Here is a 16584-nt window from a genome sequence, read left to right on the forward strand (position 1 = left end):
TATAATTTTTTTGTACTTTTATAGTAAGGCATAACTTTGAAATTAAGGTATTCTTGCCTAGGTAAGATATGAAAATATTTTTATTTTTAAAATATGATGATTTGGAATTGATATTTTTTTGTTGTTTTAGAAAAAACAATGCAGCTAGTGATCATATAAATATCAGTGCTAACCTCATTACCTTTTAACAGATAATATGGAGAAAAAGGGTACTTGTAGTTGTAAATCACCTCATCGCAAAACAACTCACTTGGTCAGAAGTGACTTTGTTCTAAAAGAAGTCCAGACCCGAATTCCAAAAAATGTTAGGTTTGTCAGATAAGACTGACCCCAAAAACCTCTCCAATAGAGCTTTCTGAGCATCTCTGAAAAGTGCATATCAATAAAGAAAACAGGAACTGTGTAGTACCTGAACAGAAAAGACAAGAAACGCAAAAGCTGGTGCTGATGTGTGACCATCTGCACGACTGCACAAAGCCAGACCAGCCTCTGACTGCAGCCCTGCAGCCCTTTCCAGTTCATTTGCTCCACAGGATCCAGCCACAGTAAGAGGACACCTCTTCCCTGACACCGAGTGCAAAAGAAAGGTTCAGTTTTTCTCCAGCTTTCAAAATATAAATAAGAGTAGATCACGTAATGGAATGTATCTTTCGAATAGTGAGATTTGTGAATTGCCAGTGAACATTTTCTGATTGTGATCTTCTGATCGCTTTTTAAACTGAAAGTATTTCTGTTATGCTTTAAGATATCTTAATAAAAATAAAAACCACACACTCATAAAATCTCTAAAAATGAAGGAAGTAGAGAGAAACTAAGAAAATTGATGTTTTCCATTATCTTGAACACATAATGTCAACCTTAACCTAAGATATCTGCTTTGACATCTTTGAGGAAGTTAAAAAGTGTGGCAGGCCAGTGCCTTTAACTGGATTTCGTTTAGAGCTTCTGTGCAGGCATTCTAACTTTTTCAAGTTTGAGGTTTTCAATTTATTCTCAAAAAAAAAAAATAGTATATGGGAAGCATCATACTTTGCTATTACACTGCAGTATATTAGAACAAATTGATAATTAAAATTCAATTTCCAGTATAAGAAAAAAATGTCTGTCATTTCATTCATGAGCTCATTTCTTAAATGATGCTTCAAGCACAATTCTGATCCACCTCAAACCTACAGTTTTCAGCCAAAGCAGGTCAGAATCTTCTGTGCACCTGGCACAAAAGATTTTTTTATGTTTTGAAAGAAAAATAATGAAGTGATTGATGTGACACAGTCTTAAATTTCTGCCTCACCAGTTATGTCTCATCATGTTGAAAAAAACCTTAATAATTCAAGGATGAGGTACAAGAGGATACATGGGCTTAAGGAAAGAAATATTTATAGGCAAACAATATCAGAAAAAACAAGCTGTCACCTCAAAGTATGTCTCAGATGAATACCGATATTATTCTTTGCATGAACAGAAGAAAAATGTTTAAGACCTGTATCATAAAACCTTGCTCTTCTACACTGCTAAAGTCGAGTGGATTTAAACATCCTCATTATTGCATTCTGATGCATGGCTGAATCAATATAATATATATAATATAGAAAATTTTCAAAACACTAATATTTAAAACTACTGTTGTCTTTTCCTGTCCTGTGTTCCCACTAGGATTTTAGATTTGGTTTGGATTTGGCTTTTTGTGGTTTTGGTTGGGTTTTTGGATTTTGTGGGTTTTAAAACTTTTGGGTTATTGTTTTTTTTTTTAATACTAGCCTGCATTATGAAAGGTGTCTTTGAAGTCTGTCTAATGAAGAAGGCCAGCATCACTGCTGAGGCAATTCTGCTTCTGTCAATGGAGTTTTCCCTGAGTCTGTAACCTTCAGGTCATATCTTTGAAGTTCTCAGTCTATTCTCACTCTTGTCACTTCCGAATAAATTTTTACATCACATCAACTTTGGACTAAGAAGTAGAATAGATTATTATTCAATTAAAAAAAATAAATTAATTGCTATGCCTTTAAAAAACATGAATTCCATTAAAATAAACTTTTGGATGTATTTATTTTTCCTACTATAAACTAGGAGAATTGTACCTTTTCTGAAATGCCAGACACACTAACCATGTTATTTACTTTATGAAGTCAATAGGCACTGCTGGAGAGGCAAATTCTTAGCATATACATGTATTTTTTTTAGAATTAGTCTTAGCATCTTGTCAGCATTTAAGAGAAAGTTAATTCTTCATTTCTCTTTTACTAAGAGGTCACAAAACCAGACATTCATGACAAAACTTTCTCTACTGTTCCATCAGTTTTCTGAGGTAAGGCCAAATATTTTAGCAAGGTACATTATTATGCAGTCTGGAAGACAACCAAAGAAAAATCTTATAGGAAAACAAAAAGAAATTTATGGTTAAATACGCTTTCCCACTGAATTTTACATCCCTTAATCCTGTGGGTAGGACTACCTAGGCAGTTATCACAAGTTATGCAAATTATCTTTAACACAATAGAAATTCAATAAATTTTCTTATACTGTGTTTTGTATTTTTGACTGGGCACCTTTTCTGACTTTTGGCTTGAAACATAATTTCCCAGTGGACCAGAATACTTTCTGAATGAATAGGTTTGAACTTGCATGCACATCTTTGATTGTATTATCTACTGCTTAACATAATTTGTAGCATATGATTTGTTTTGGGATTGAGGAGGGTTTTTTGAGTAATATTCATGTGACTGTCTATTTTAGCACTCCATATCTTCCCCATAAATAATTTTTCTGATGTGGCAAGTACAATTCTGAGGTACTTAGAAAGTTTTTGTTTTTTTTTTTTTTTTTTTTTGTTTGTTTGTTTTTTTGAAAAGTAAAAATTTCATGCATTTATCTATATTTTAATTTGGAGATTACTTAATCTTTAAATAGTTATTTTTATATTCACCATATAGAACAACCATTTTCTTGGGAAGATTAGTGTCTGAAGGTGCATCTATTTTAGAAATTCTTCTGTAGTAATTTACTAGAAGATATTTTTGGCCCTGCCTAAAATATACAAATATACAGGGACAATGTGACAAGTGTGTTTAGCCACAGACACGTAAATAGAGACGTGTGAGTCTCCATGGTACCCTGCATTTATTTGACTCTCTGTAGGTTTTGTGACCTTTTAGAGTGTCTATTTGAAGGATTACATGCAACTGAAACTCTAGAATTGCTCACACTGGGAGAGAGGTGGGTGGTATTTTGGAAACTGAACTTGCAAACAATTCCAAGTTTTACAGGTGGCCCTCGTCCCCAAACTGGTCTGTACCAAAACTGACACTGAAAATGGGAACCGTATTTTCTATTTAGATACACCTATATTTTAATTTTTTTTTTTTTTCATTTTTGTTGCTTTTACTTTTCAGTTGGTTTTCTGAGGGGTTTTTATTTTTGTTTGCTTGTTTGTTTGGTCTGGTCTGGTTGGTTTGGGTTTTTTTTTCTCTTTCTCATTTCTTTTATAGTCTTCAGAAATTCTCCTAATATATGTCTAGGCACAGTGAAAACACCAAAGCAGATTTCTTAGGGTTTTCAACCAGTTCTAGGGAGTTTATTAACTCCTCAGACTGTTTAACGGAACAAAATCAGTTTCTGTTCAGACCTGTATCTCTATATTACCCAGCTATATTATTCATAGGCTCCTAGCAGGAAAGCTTCAGATAGTGTCCCAATTTATTTTAATTAATTTAAAAATAAGTCTTGTGATAAGATTATGTAATTATTGGAATAAATGTACTTTATGTTCTGTAATCAAAAAAAATTGATTATCACCAGATTGGTTTGAAATTAATTGGTTTAGCTACATTATAATTTTCACTTTCATGAATGGGAAACTCTTCAATACTATGACTTGCAAGAGAAAGAAAATAATTTTCCTTTCTGTGACTTATCCTGGGAGAGAATTTACACATGGATGGATGGATGGATGGATGGATGGATGGATGGATGGATGGATGGATGGATGGATGGATGGATGGATGGATGGATGGATGGGTGGATGGGTGGATGGATGGATGGATGGATGGATGGATGGATGGATGGATGGATGGATGGATGGATGGATAGATGGATGGATGGATAGACAATTTTAAAAATACCACGGTGTAAATGTAAGATAATCTATAGTGACTTAAATTTGTAATAAGAAAAATCTGACAAAATCTGACAAAATCTGTACTTAAAGCCATTCTCAGGATTTAGACACTTTGCAATTCCTCTCAACTCTGTTATTCATGCTTATACCACTCATCTTTGACAATCTGGCTTTCTGGACTTGATGTCTCACTTAGGTTGTGCTTTCTGTCAAAGATGGGTGTCCCTGTTAGAGACCCAAAGTTCTTAAGAGGACCCATCCTTTTCTATATCTAGAGCTTTCTAATAATTAAAAAATATTTATCAACCTCAATGATATCTAGTAACCTTTACCTAAATTACTCAAGTCCTCTCTTGTATCAATGGTAAATACTTCTCAGTGTTACTGGCTATTCCTTTTCTCTCTATCATAAATTATTTTGTGCATTTCCAGAACAGCATTCCAACTATCTTCTTTCCCACCTAATAGCTCTGTATACTACAGCTCTCTCTCCTCATACGAAAATTGTTTCAGGACTCTAATTTTTCCATTGCCCTATTCTTTTCTGGACCATTTCCATTTCTGCTATATCCCTTATGAAATTAGATGACTGATATTTACCGAAGTTTAAGACAGAAGAGGTGCAACTGATTTATGTATCACTTTTTGTTATTCTCCATTTCCCAAGAAACACCAGTTCTCACAGAGTATTTTATGTTTTGACCATTAGTGCACAGATCAAGATTTATGAGACTACCCAAACTTCGTATTTTGGTGTGAATTTAGAGTATCTCCAGTGGTACTTCCCAACATGCTTACATTTCCACCTTCAACATATATTTGCATAGACTGAAGTTGGCATTAATTTTTGGCACAACCTCTAGTACTTAGTTTTCAATAGAGTGGTCTTGTACTCCAGGAAAATATTTTTTTAACTTAAACTATCTGACTACTTCTTCAGCTGTGAATGCACCTACCAAAAATATTGGTCAGACTTTATCAGACAATAAGAAAGAAACATTTCTTCCCTTTAACATTTCTTGTTAAGTTATTCTCCTCAAAGAACAAATGTATCCAAGGAAAATTCCGAACATGATAATACACAAAAGGTAATAGAGTCCAAAATCAAGGACTAAGGTAGGTTATTAAAGTTATATTTAGGCATTTAACTGTGCTAAGTATAATTTACTTCCACAGTTCCTCAGAAGTTAAAAAGACCATTGAAAACTCAGAGTTTCAGGCACCTGAATTTGTACCCAGGAGTCCAATTTGAAACACTCACTTCTGTATTCCTCATTCAAAGTTTTTATAAGAAGCAGCTGAGGAAACTAAGTTTAGGGAAAATGTTGGTTTGTTTGTTGTTTTTTTTTCTTTGAATCATATTCAAGATTGTTAGAAAACCTTTTTAAGCTTAAAAGAACTTGCTATATATCTCTGTATGAGAATAATATATCTTTCATTTTGATATTGATTTTAAAATACTCCTGAGCTTTATTAGAACACTCTGGACACAGCCTTGCCAGGTTTCTTTGCCAAAAGGCCATAAAACATAATAAAGGATTTGCATTGCATCACAATGTTTCTCTATTGATATGAGAACAGCCTACTATGAAACATGTTATTTAATTCAAAATGCTAGGGAACCATATAACAGAATGAGCAGAAGGGAACATTTAGAATGAACATGAGAACAGGAAAAGTTTTTTCTTAAAAAAAAAGTACTCTATCAACTCTGGCCCAAGCATGCAACACTTCCAAAGTTAGAGATGCAATCCTCATGACTGGACCACTTTATATTTAAGCCACACAAGTTGCATGGGAATATATAGCAGAGAGAAAACCCACATTGCCTTGAGCTGAATAGATTGATTGATCTAGAATGTCTTCTGCCTCTCAGAGAGAGCACTGAATAATGATTTGGTAGTTGTTTGCTGGTTTCATTTTGGTATTTTGCTTTTTATCTTTTTGTTTATGGCACTTAGAGCTGTAGAATGACAATAATCTATTATGCTCTTCGGACTTCTGGTACCTCTCAGGGAACTCTTTGATCCAGGCTTCCACAATTGCAAAAGGACTATCACAACTCACATATCTACAGTTTCTCTCTGTGTTTATCCTGTACCTTTCTCACAAGGATTTTTATATTTTCATTTCTGTATAGTTTTGCCTTGTTTTTCAGAGTTTTTCATTCTTCCAAGTCTACCATTTCCATTTTTCACAGTGGTCTCCTCCCGTCTCACTCAACCAGTTCTGGTGAAAGGAATTTCTTTCTTAAGACATTCTGCAGTGTCTTTGGCATTTGAAAATTGAGATTCTATCTAAATTTCAGTCTCTGTTTCAGTAAGAAAACTGTTTATTAAGAAAGACACTAGACGAAAACTGTCCTATGGAGTCTTTGCTGAACCCTTCTTTCAAAGAAAGTTATTTCTACCTTTTTTGTTTGGAGTACCCAGAAACAAACAAAGCACAGGAAGAGAAAAAATGATCTCTTATTACAAATGAAATGTAATTCAAGAGAAGAGATTTGTCTTTTTGTTGTCTACCTATAGCACCATAAGAGTCTATATCCAAAATCATCAATATTATGACCCATACACACGTAAAAAACTCTGAATTACTTTCCTTTGGTTAGTAGCCTGTTTTCTCCATGGACTGAAAAGCAAGTTAAGAGTAGATGAGGTACAAACAGCTGTAAAGTTAAGAACCATGGTTGGTTGGCTTACTTCCAGCGGAAGGAGACATACTCAGAGGAACAAATCAGTATTGCTAGTGCAAAGGCAATGTCATTTTGGCCTATATCTGATATAGTCAAGAGTTAAAAACTCAATGACATTAAATTAAAAGAATCAAGTATGGCTGTCGGTAGAAGGGTCAGCCTCAGCACTGCCTGAACTTTACTTGATTTGTGGGTTCTCATCAGCTCTTTTCTCCTCAATTATAATGTCTTTTTCTTTCTTAGAATAAAACAAATAAGTTTTGCTTTTTCAAAAATTCAGGCCTTAATTCACAAGAAATTTCCTAGTACTTCTAATGTTTTATAATGCCACTTTCTTACCTCCTTCCTTGGAGCAGAGGGTGATCAGGGTGTGAACTGTATCCATCAATTCAAGCTGCTGTTTCTGCAGAACACTGTTATTGCTTGTTGCCTTGTTTAACTGCTTCTCTAGTTCCTGGATTACGTAGCTTTGTCGTGTGACTAAGCTTTGTAGGTTCTCTTTTTCCTCCTTCAAAGTGGCCAGCTCTTCTTTGTGCCTTTCTTCCATTTCTAGAATTCTGTGTTCAAGTAAACTAAAATGAAATAAAACAATTAGTAGATATTATTTAATGCCAACACAGTTTATAATACAGAAACCAGAACATTTTTCAGTGTATAATTCACTACCTAAATCAATAATTCTAAAATGTGTCACATCTAGAAATTCAGCCCACTGAGTCTGTCAAGGAGTCAACCATAACTGACCTCCAAGACTGCATTTTGTGATATTTGCATGTTGCAATGCTTAAAGGGCAGAAGAGGGAGAAGAGCAGGGTATTGTTGGTAATATGAATGGGTCAATATGGTGAGACAAAAATCAGGGCAAACTGCAGAAGAGCTTGTGAAGGGCCTTGTCACTCAGTGAAAGATAAGCATTATAAGTTATGGAGGAGTAAAAGTACTAATAAAATGTACAAAAACTACAATAAATGTATTTTTTGATGCAGTCTGTGAAGTTGGGATAAGACTCTCACACCAGATGAGCAGTACCTGCTTTCACATTAACACTAATACTGTTTTCCCAAAAGGTAAACCAGCAATTTGTATTTTAATGTAGGATTCCGTTTTTTTTCTTGAGTCGACATATCCCACTAACACTCCCCAGCTATGTTGTTCCAGAAAAGGCTCCTCAGGCAGAAAATTGTTGGGCATCATGTCATGTGACCTGCTTACATCAATTTTTATAAAGAATTTTGCATATGTATAGAAATACTTTCTCTGGATTAATATTCTTTTTCTAGTACCCTTTCTGTCCTGTGCTGGAAATGTTCAATTTACCAAGATCAAAGGCATATCAGATTACATCTAGAAAAATAGTGGTGGTGTAGACTTAGAGGACAGCTAATATCTGTCAGCCATGAACAATAAGTTTTTCCAGGAGAGTGCTTTGTTGCTGTGGTGGGAATTTAGCAGAAAGAATGTATTAGTATTAGATAAAGATAAAGATTAGATAAAGAAGTTAATTCAGTCTTGCCGCTTCTTTCTCTTTGGGGTTTCTGTTGTATACACCAAAATTTGTGCTTCTCATGCCCATGAACCAAGTGGTGGTTATAAACTTGCCAAAAAACTGCTTCCTGCTCAAGTCAGTCTTAGCTTTTATTTATTTGCATTCTCTCTCTACCTTTGTTTTTACTTCTGGATAATAGATCAGTGGCAAAATGCCTGCATAATTTTAGGTCATTTAACCTAACAGGGGAATGTAATAAAATCCATATGGAGTTGCTTCTAGTCTATATCATTGAGCCTTAATATGAGCTGTTAGAGATGATAACAATGCAAAGATTAAATTCAGGCACCAAAATTTGCTGTGCAAGCTAGAGTGAGATCAATTTTTTTTAAGTAGCTTTTTTTTTTTCTGAAATATTATAAATGTGGAATTTACAAAGATCCTGAAGAAAACATACTTTTAAAAATCAATATATCTAGAAGCATCTGGGTAAAGGGAGCAAAAAAGTAAAGATGTGATGGAAAATGCATTTTTGTGGGGTCTCAAACACAAAGGAGAATATATCTCATTTTAAAAAGCTCATTAATTAGAAAGAAAATAGCAAGATTTAGTGGACTGAAATAAGATGGTAGAAAGTTACACCCTGAAAAAAAAATGGATTTTGAAGCCAAAGACTATAAATTATTTTAGCACCTTATCAGACCTGTGGCTGATTTTTCATCACTTGAACACTAACATTAAACATCACAGTCTAGATTCACATGGATTTTTTTGAGAATATTTATGTGGTAGCTTTTGAACTTTCTTATGCAGAAAGTCAGATGTAGTTTAGTTTGGCAGAAGCAATTGAAAAATATTCAGATAGATTTAGTTCTAGTCATAAAATATTGTCAAACAAACCCACTTCCTTTTGAAATTTATCAGTTCTATCCACAGAATAGTTCTATTCACTGATAATGTTTCACAGAAATTATTGAAATCCTGAATGTGACTCCAGATTGTAACTTTTCTGATAGACTAATTACATCAATGCACTTGGGATAGGAAAAAGGTGGCAGAATACAGTCTCTAGTAGAACATGAGGGGCCACATTCCAGTCTGACATCTTACAGTCCATCAAAATGTTGTGTATTTTCAGTGCAAGGGAAGATGTAATTCAGGAAGGCAGAATATAGCTTTATAGTTATATAGCAAGTAAAGACAAAAAAGTTCCCTTTATCCATATAGCACAGTACAATGTATTTCCTTAATTCCACAGTATCCTATCTGTGTGTCCACAACTAAAAAAATTCTATATCTGAATGATTTCATGTCAAAGAAAGAGCCTTTGAATTTATGCATTGCATTATTTGTTTCTCATTGTGGCCTTCCTAAGGCCACAATGAATTTAGGGGGATGAGAATCTTATTTGTGGCAGCACTGGCCATGTCGAGCAAGAAAAGAGAAGCTGACAAAGTTTAGAGCTCCACAGTTTGGCATCTACAGAGACAGACAGGAAGCAGATGTTTTATGGCTTTAATAATAATACATCCTAATATTTCTGAGTGGTGTGTCAACATGTGGTGGAAAGATGGAAGCGTCATAGTGTTTGCTTCCTTTTGTTTTTTACATAGATTAAAAGCCCTGTAATTATAAACTGCAAAACTATGCTATTTTCAGGAATGTTTATATATTTATGCAATTAGCTTTCTCTGTCCATAAATCTGTATCAGATAAAAGTAAGTCCTGAGGATAGGACAACTCCCTGTATTCCTGGGAGAAGTCCAAAACACTCATTTTTGTTTTACTATGAAACAATGAGAAAACTTTGGTCAAATCTCCAAATGGACAAAAGCAAAGTCTTCACACAGATTGGGGATTTCTGAACTGATCTGTTCCAAAAGGAAGAAATCCTTCAATAGCGTGAGAAAAGCTGCTCTTATGGCTTTTGACTCCAATATGGCCAGAATTATTCATTTGTATTGTTATATTAATATTTGTTATAGATCACTTTAAAAAGTGATGAGAAGTTCAAAATAATCTTGAAACAAATTGAAAGTGACTAAAAAGATATTTAGGGTTTCTTTAACTGTGGCGAGATCACTCTGTTGCCTCTTTTTTGTAAAATCAGACAACTTCTAACAGACAAATACCATTAATAAATAACTTTGCTGAGTGCTTGGTAAAGATATTTTCTGAAATTTTTAAAGAAGAATCGAGAAGACAGAGTTAAAATTAAAATGTTTTTAATATTTTTCATTAATGGCAATTGCTGGCACAAAATAGTAACGAAAATGGAAAGAAGGCTCTCTCTGTATGAATCAGTCCAACATCCTCAAAAGGCTGACTGAAACATTCTTTTATAACACTTCCCAGTAAAATGTTATGGCTCTTTTTTTGCAGTAAGGTTCCTGTAATAATTTCCTATACATTTTAAATTCCTATACAATTCTTAAAAGTTTGAAATTTCTAAATTTTCAAAAATACTATTAATTTAAACATATGAAACATTCATGGGAACTACAACACAATAAAAAGAAATCACCATTCACCAGACGCATCATATAAATATACATCTATTTATTTATAAAGATGCACACATAAACACACATATATGTGGGGGTTTTTTATAATTGGAGTCTTCATTTTGGGGAAATAAATCAGGTATTTGGGGGACAGAATAAATTTGTGAATAAAAAAAGCACTATTAAGATGAATAAATACGAATATCACCCATTGATAATATACATTTTGGAGTCATTATCTAGGACAATATTAATTTAAAATCAAACACACACACACACACACACAAGGAGATCCCAAACCCAGACAAATTTAATTTTTCTAAAGGTTAGCTATGTCTCAATGTCTAATGTAGTTTTGGTGGAGAGGGTAGAATACCCATACAGAAGTCAAAGAATGACTTCTAGTGAAAGCTGTTGTCATTTTGAAAGGTGATGGAGTAGAACATGTAGGAAACACTCTGGTAGCTGTCCAAGGGGGAAGGAAAGTCTGGTTTAGACAAACTGCCTAAGTAGTTTAATCACTAATCCACTCCAAACCACAGAAATTTAAGAGATTTTTTTTTAAATCTTTGTTTTCAGAATCTTCCATTTAGACATATGAGAACAGGATATTGACTAGACCTTGCAGATGGACATTTTTCAGCATTACAATAATCTTTAAAAAATTATGATTTATTAGATATACAGATAAAACATATTTTGTTGAGCTATTCAATAATTAAAGACAAGTAATGTCACACTTATTTGGCCTTACATAAGTAGGTTTCTTTTATTATATATGTATGAGAAAACAAATGGGTTGAGGATTTCACTGCTTATTTTTGAGTGCAAGAACATTATTTAACCAAAGAAAGGGTGAGACAACTTCTTTTTAGGTGAGTGTAATTTTCCCTATGTTGTTATGTGCTGACCTCTCATACTGTCTTGGGAGTCTGATACTGTCTGATCAGTTTATAGAAATATGAAAATGTGTCCCCATACTTCTCAGAGCCAGTAAAGTAAGAAGTCACTTAGCACAGTAAGCCTGCTTTTTATATCAGTGACAAGATAATTCCATTGAAATCACACAAGTGAACTGTAAAATTGGGGTTTATCTTTTTAGTATGTACACAACCTTCAAATAAAACATTTCAGACATATTGTGTTTCCTCATCTTTCACAGTCAGACAGACACTCAAGAGCCATCCTCGAGTCCTTGCTTTTTATATCATACAACAATTCTTGCACTGAGTGTGTTAATCCAGTATTATTTTCTGCAAATTCAAGCAAGATTTTACGTTTAAATTTCACTTCTAGTATTTGTTGATGGAAGATCCAGAATTCCATTATATTTTACCTCATTTGTTTCATTTTAGCAAATAGAAAGTTTTTTTACACTTGCACATTTAAACAAATGGCATGCTATAAATTAAATGCAGCTGGTACACTCTGGGGAAAAAAAAGAAAGGGGGTTCATAAGGCACTTAAGAAGGGAAATCTTTCAAGAATAAATCAAAATAGCATTTAGAAAGCTCTTGTGGGAAAAAAATGGCAATGGAACAAACCACCATTTACATTATGGTGGGTGGGAACCCACAAAACCAAATTATTTATGCCATGAGAACACTCAATAGATGCATGATTCTAAGGCAAATGTGACTCTACTTACACTATGGAATATCTTCCATTTCAGTGGAATAAAAAGAAAAAAAATTGGCCCCTCTTCTGAGCAGAGACAGGCAGTAAAGAGAAAGGCCAAGAATAGACATATTTCTCATCTAAAGAACATGCACTGGTCCCTTGTTCATATACAGTGTTAGTTTTATTTAAGGATAATACACAAGTTACTGTAGTATATCAGTGATCAATTATTGTTACTATAAGATTTTGCATTACTTTCATCCAAAATTCAGTTCTATGAATGCGATTCATATCTTAATTTTTATTTTACATAGAGGAAATTTCAGCACAGAGAAAGAATTTATCACCCCACAGCATACTATCTCTTTTGATTGTTTTTACAAAGACAATAGCTCCTACTCTAGTTCTCACTGTGCTGTAAATGTACTGCAAAAGAAAGAACCTTTCCAAAAAAGCTTAGTCCACACACATAAGGAATTTTCTCTATTTATTGGTCTGAAAGTGATATGGAGAGGGATTATGAGTACCTAACTGCAAATAGCTACTAAAAGCAGCCTGATGAGTAATCTGCAAATATTGTTTAAATTTAAGCAAGCTAAAATCTCTGGCATGTCCAGCAGCCTGGTATCTGCTGAGATCACCAAGATCTGTCCCACAGTCAACCTGGCACACACATGGTTGATTTCAAGTTTAGAACCTGCAAGGCCAAGACTACATAGTTCTTTGTGAGGGGTAGTTGATGATAGCAGAGTGGATGATCCATATTTTAGTGTAATTATTACACTGCTTTCTCCCTAATTTTATCAGACCCGAGCAGACTTTAAAAGAGCCCCACAATGCATGCCAGGTCCTTTTTTTGCCACAAAATGAAATTCTGTGTGCTTTTGCATCTATCCACAGATACCTATACCTCTGAGACAAACAACAAAAAATGTGCTTTTAAAAAGCCCTCCTTTTCTTCTGACTTTTCAAAAACCATTTTATCATAATGTCAGCCAAGTCAAAGGTCAATTCAAGTAGGGCTTATTTGTTTACTGACATGAAGGCTTTTTACTCTGATTCATTCCTAAGGTAAATAAATAAACAAATCCAGATGATTAAGTATGCAAAATTCAGTCTCTTAAGCAGCCAACAAAATTTTGTTGCTAACCATATTGCAGCAAATAAAAGTACAAGTACTTATATATTATATTTGTACTTAAGTAATGCTTGAATTAAGTCAATTTTGAAATAAATTTGTAAAATATGTAGAATTAACTGCCCCTTGCCCATACGCAATCTTCCTGCGGATTACAGGGAGAGCCCACACAAGCAGTTTAGGTGAATTACCTATTTTTGAGATTGCTGAAGACAAAATTAATCCCATACTAATTTATTCACATTTCTATTTGGTTAAGGGACATCTGTGGAGTTCAATAGTTTTAAATGTCATAGAATTTCTTCAGAATAACAAATGCTGGTTACAAACAGCTTTTTGATTAAACACATTCTTTTCATAATCAGTAGCAATAATGACCTATTATTCAACCAGCTTTGCAACTAGGCACATTTAACAAACACACTGCTTTGTAACAATATTTCCTATTTTATAATTACTTGTATTTTGCCTTCTTTACCCTGCAGCCTCTTCCCCACCATGGTGCTAGTCTGCCTTATGCATAACCCTGGGCAAGGTTTTTTGCCTCAGCTGCCAATTCCTGTCCAGCAGCATGGGGCCACACTGCTCTCTTTGGAAGACTGGCTGATCTCAGTTAAAAGAATCCTCTGCAGCTTGTATCCCATGCTTCAGTGTCTGCCTTGTCTTAAAAGCTGTTTGCCTCATTTCAATATCAAATGTAGACAGAGGAAAAAGAAACCTTAGTCCTAGACTGACCTCACTGCTGTTCTTTCCAGAAGGGAGCTGAGAGTAAGGCTGAGGAGTCAGAGCTCTCCCTGCCCTCCCTGCTCACACCTGTGCATTCCAGAGGCACAGTGCATTGGATGGTGCAGAGCAGTTGGAAGGGGAGCAGCTTTTCCCACTGTCCTGGGTGCCAGTGCCCAGGTGCAGCTGCTGTGAGGAAAGGCCAGAGTTGCCCCATGCTGGGCACAGCTGGTTCCAGTCAGCTGTACAGTGTGAGCAGTGAGGGAAAAGGGGAGAGAAACAATGCTGCAGACAGCAAGATCAGAGAAGGGGAAGGAAGGAGGCACAACCCTGCAGCCTGTGGCAGAGGCCATGGTGGAGCAGATATTTCCCATGGAGGACCCTGTACTGGAGCAGGTATGTCTGGAAGGAAGACATATCTATGTGGAGAGCCCATATGGAGCATTCTTACCCTGAAGTACTCAAGCATGTGGGAAAGAACCAAGCTAGAGAATGGAAAAAACATGAGGAAGAAGGCAAGGCAAAGTGTTGTGCACTGTCAACAGCCCCAGTTCCTCATCCCTCTGCTCAGGGGGCACATAGAAGAATCAGGAGTGAAGTTGACCCTGGGAAGAAGTGGTGGTAGAGGTGAAAGGTCTTTTGGGGTTTGTTTCTGTTTCTCACCATCCTACACTGTTATTAATTGGTAGTAAATAAGGCTGTTTTGCCCATGACAGTAACTGATGAGTGATCTCCCTGTCTTTATCTCAACCACGAGTTTTTCATCATATTTTCCCCCTGCTCTGATGATGAGGGGGAGAGAGAGTGTCTGGGTGGGCGTCTGGCATCCCAGACAAGGTCAGCTCACCACACATGCTCTCTGACATACTAAATTGCTAAGCCTAGTGACTTCACGTGCTGAGTTCCTCTGTGACAGAAAGGGAACACTGGAACTGCTTCCTAACTCAATTTACTGCTGAAAAAGTTGTGTTGCTAAATGTTTTTTTCATCAGCTTAAACATAAACCCCAAATGTTTACCATTGACTTCTTAAAATAGAGCATGCTTACAATTTGCTATAGATAATTTAGTACAAAAAGAGGGAGAGATCTTTCTATGTGTCTTAACTGTGAATCTATTAAAATTAGAAAGATGAAATAATGAAGGTTTTCTGTTTCTGATGCACTTTAAGGTAGTTGAAAATCTCATCATTTAATATTAATATTTTTCTTCTTGAAAACACTTAAAAGTTATCTCAATCCTTCTAGATTGCAGGAACCGTGGTCATATGACTAAGTTGTAATGAAACAAGTAAGAAGTAAATTTACAGTGAATGCAAAAAGTAGCAAAAATCAGTTTACATTTATCATACAGGACATAATATAGTGTAAGTTCACACCCCTGGTATTTTAGTGACTACATAAATATTACCTATGCTGTCCACTTACCATATTTGCTCCTTTCATCAGTGGCTTAAAACAAAGTGTACACAGGCCACTTTGTAATGAACAGAGAAAGACACCAACTACTCACTCTTACCTGTTTTTCTCATGAATTTTTAGAATTTCATGTGTCTGTTGTAGCAGCTGTTTTTCTAGTTTGTACGTTGACAGTGAATTTTCCAGTAGCTGAATTTCGAGTCTGGATGTTTGATTTAGCACCTTAAGGATAAATGAAAAACATTAATGTTTATATTGTCCTGGATATTTTGTTTTAGCAGCATAATATAATCATTTCATTCTGATTTGATGATTTGTCTAAAATTGTGTTTCTAAATCCTTTTTTAACCTCGGCTGCTCAGCTGGTGCAGATGAACTCAATCAAGCCACACTGATAAGTACCAGCTGATATTCTGGCACTCTGTTTACTGTAGCATAGTAGTAGATCAGCAGAAAAAGGCAAGGTGACTGCCAAATAAGCTTCATTTCAATGGAAAGAACAAGAGACATGCCTCAAACATGCATTCTTACAAAGCATGCATAAACCAGAAAAGTGCAATAGTACTTGGAATGAAGTCAATGTGTTGCATCTGCTATTTTGTAAATAGACCTCCTACTTTAGCTTTCCCCTGCATTCTCTTTTGTGGTGTTGGCAGTTCAGTGGCTTATTTTTGTTTGAAATCATTGACATTTGCAGAGCAATCTATGATTTGTCCTTTTTTGTTGTCCTAACAGAGCTTTAAAAATTGGGAAATGATTGATATACAGCAACAACAATGAAGATCAAAAGCTATGGTTAACCTCTTACTCATTATTTAGCCTGACACTTGCATCATTGACAATAGGTAGTTGTTTATAGAAAGTCAAATGCTGGTCTAGTTTCCTGG

General features: G+C 35.1%; 1 protein-coding gene across 1 annotated transcript in view; it reads right to left on the reverse strand.

Moving 5' to 3' along the window:
* Window positions 1-16584, reverse strand: part of LOC116997311 (angiopoietin-1) — a 150496-nt gene that overhangs the window by 63550 nt on the left and 70362 nt on the right. The window contains exons 3-4 of the mRNA XM_033062262.1: window positions 15798-15919; window positions 7149-7381 (exon numbers count right to left, since the gene is read on the reverse strand). Of these exons, the coding sequence (XP_032918153.1) occupies window positions 7149-7381; window positions 15798-15919 (355 nt within the window). The remainder of the gene's footprint in view (window positions 1-7148; window positions 7382-15797; window positions 15920-16584) is intronic.

The sequence above is a fragment of the Catharus ustulatus genome, chromosome 1 (assembly GCF_009819885.2).
Source record: "Catharus ustulatus isolate bCatUst1 chromosome 1, bCatUst1.pri.v2, whole genome shotgun sequence".
NCBI lineage: Eukaryota > Metazoa > Chordata > Aves > Passeriformes > Turdidae > Catharus > Catharus ustulatus.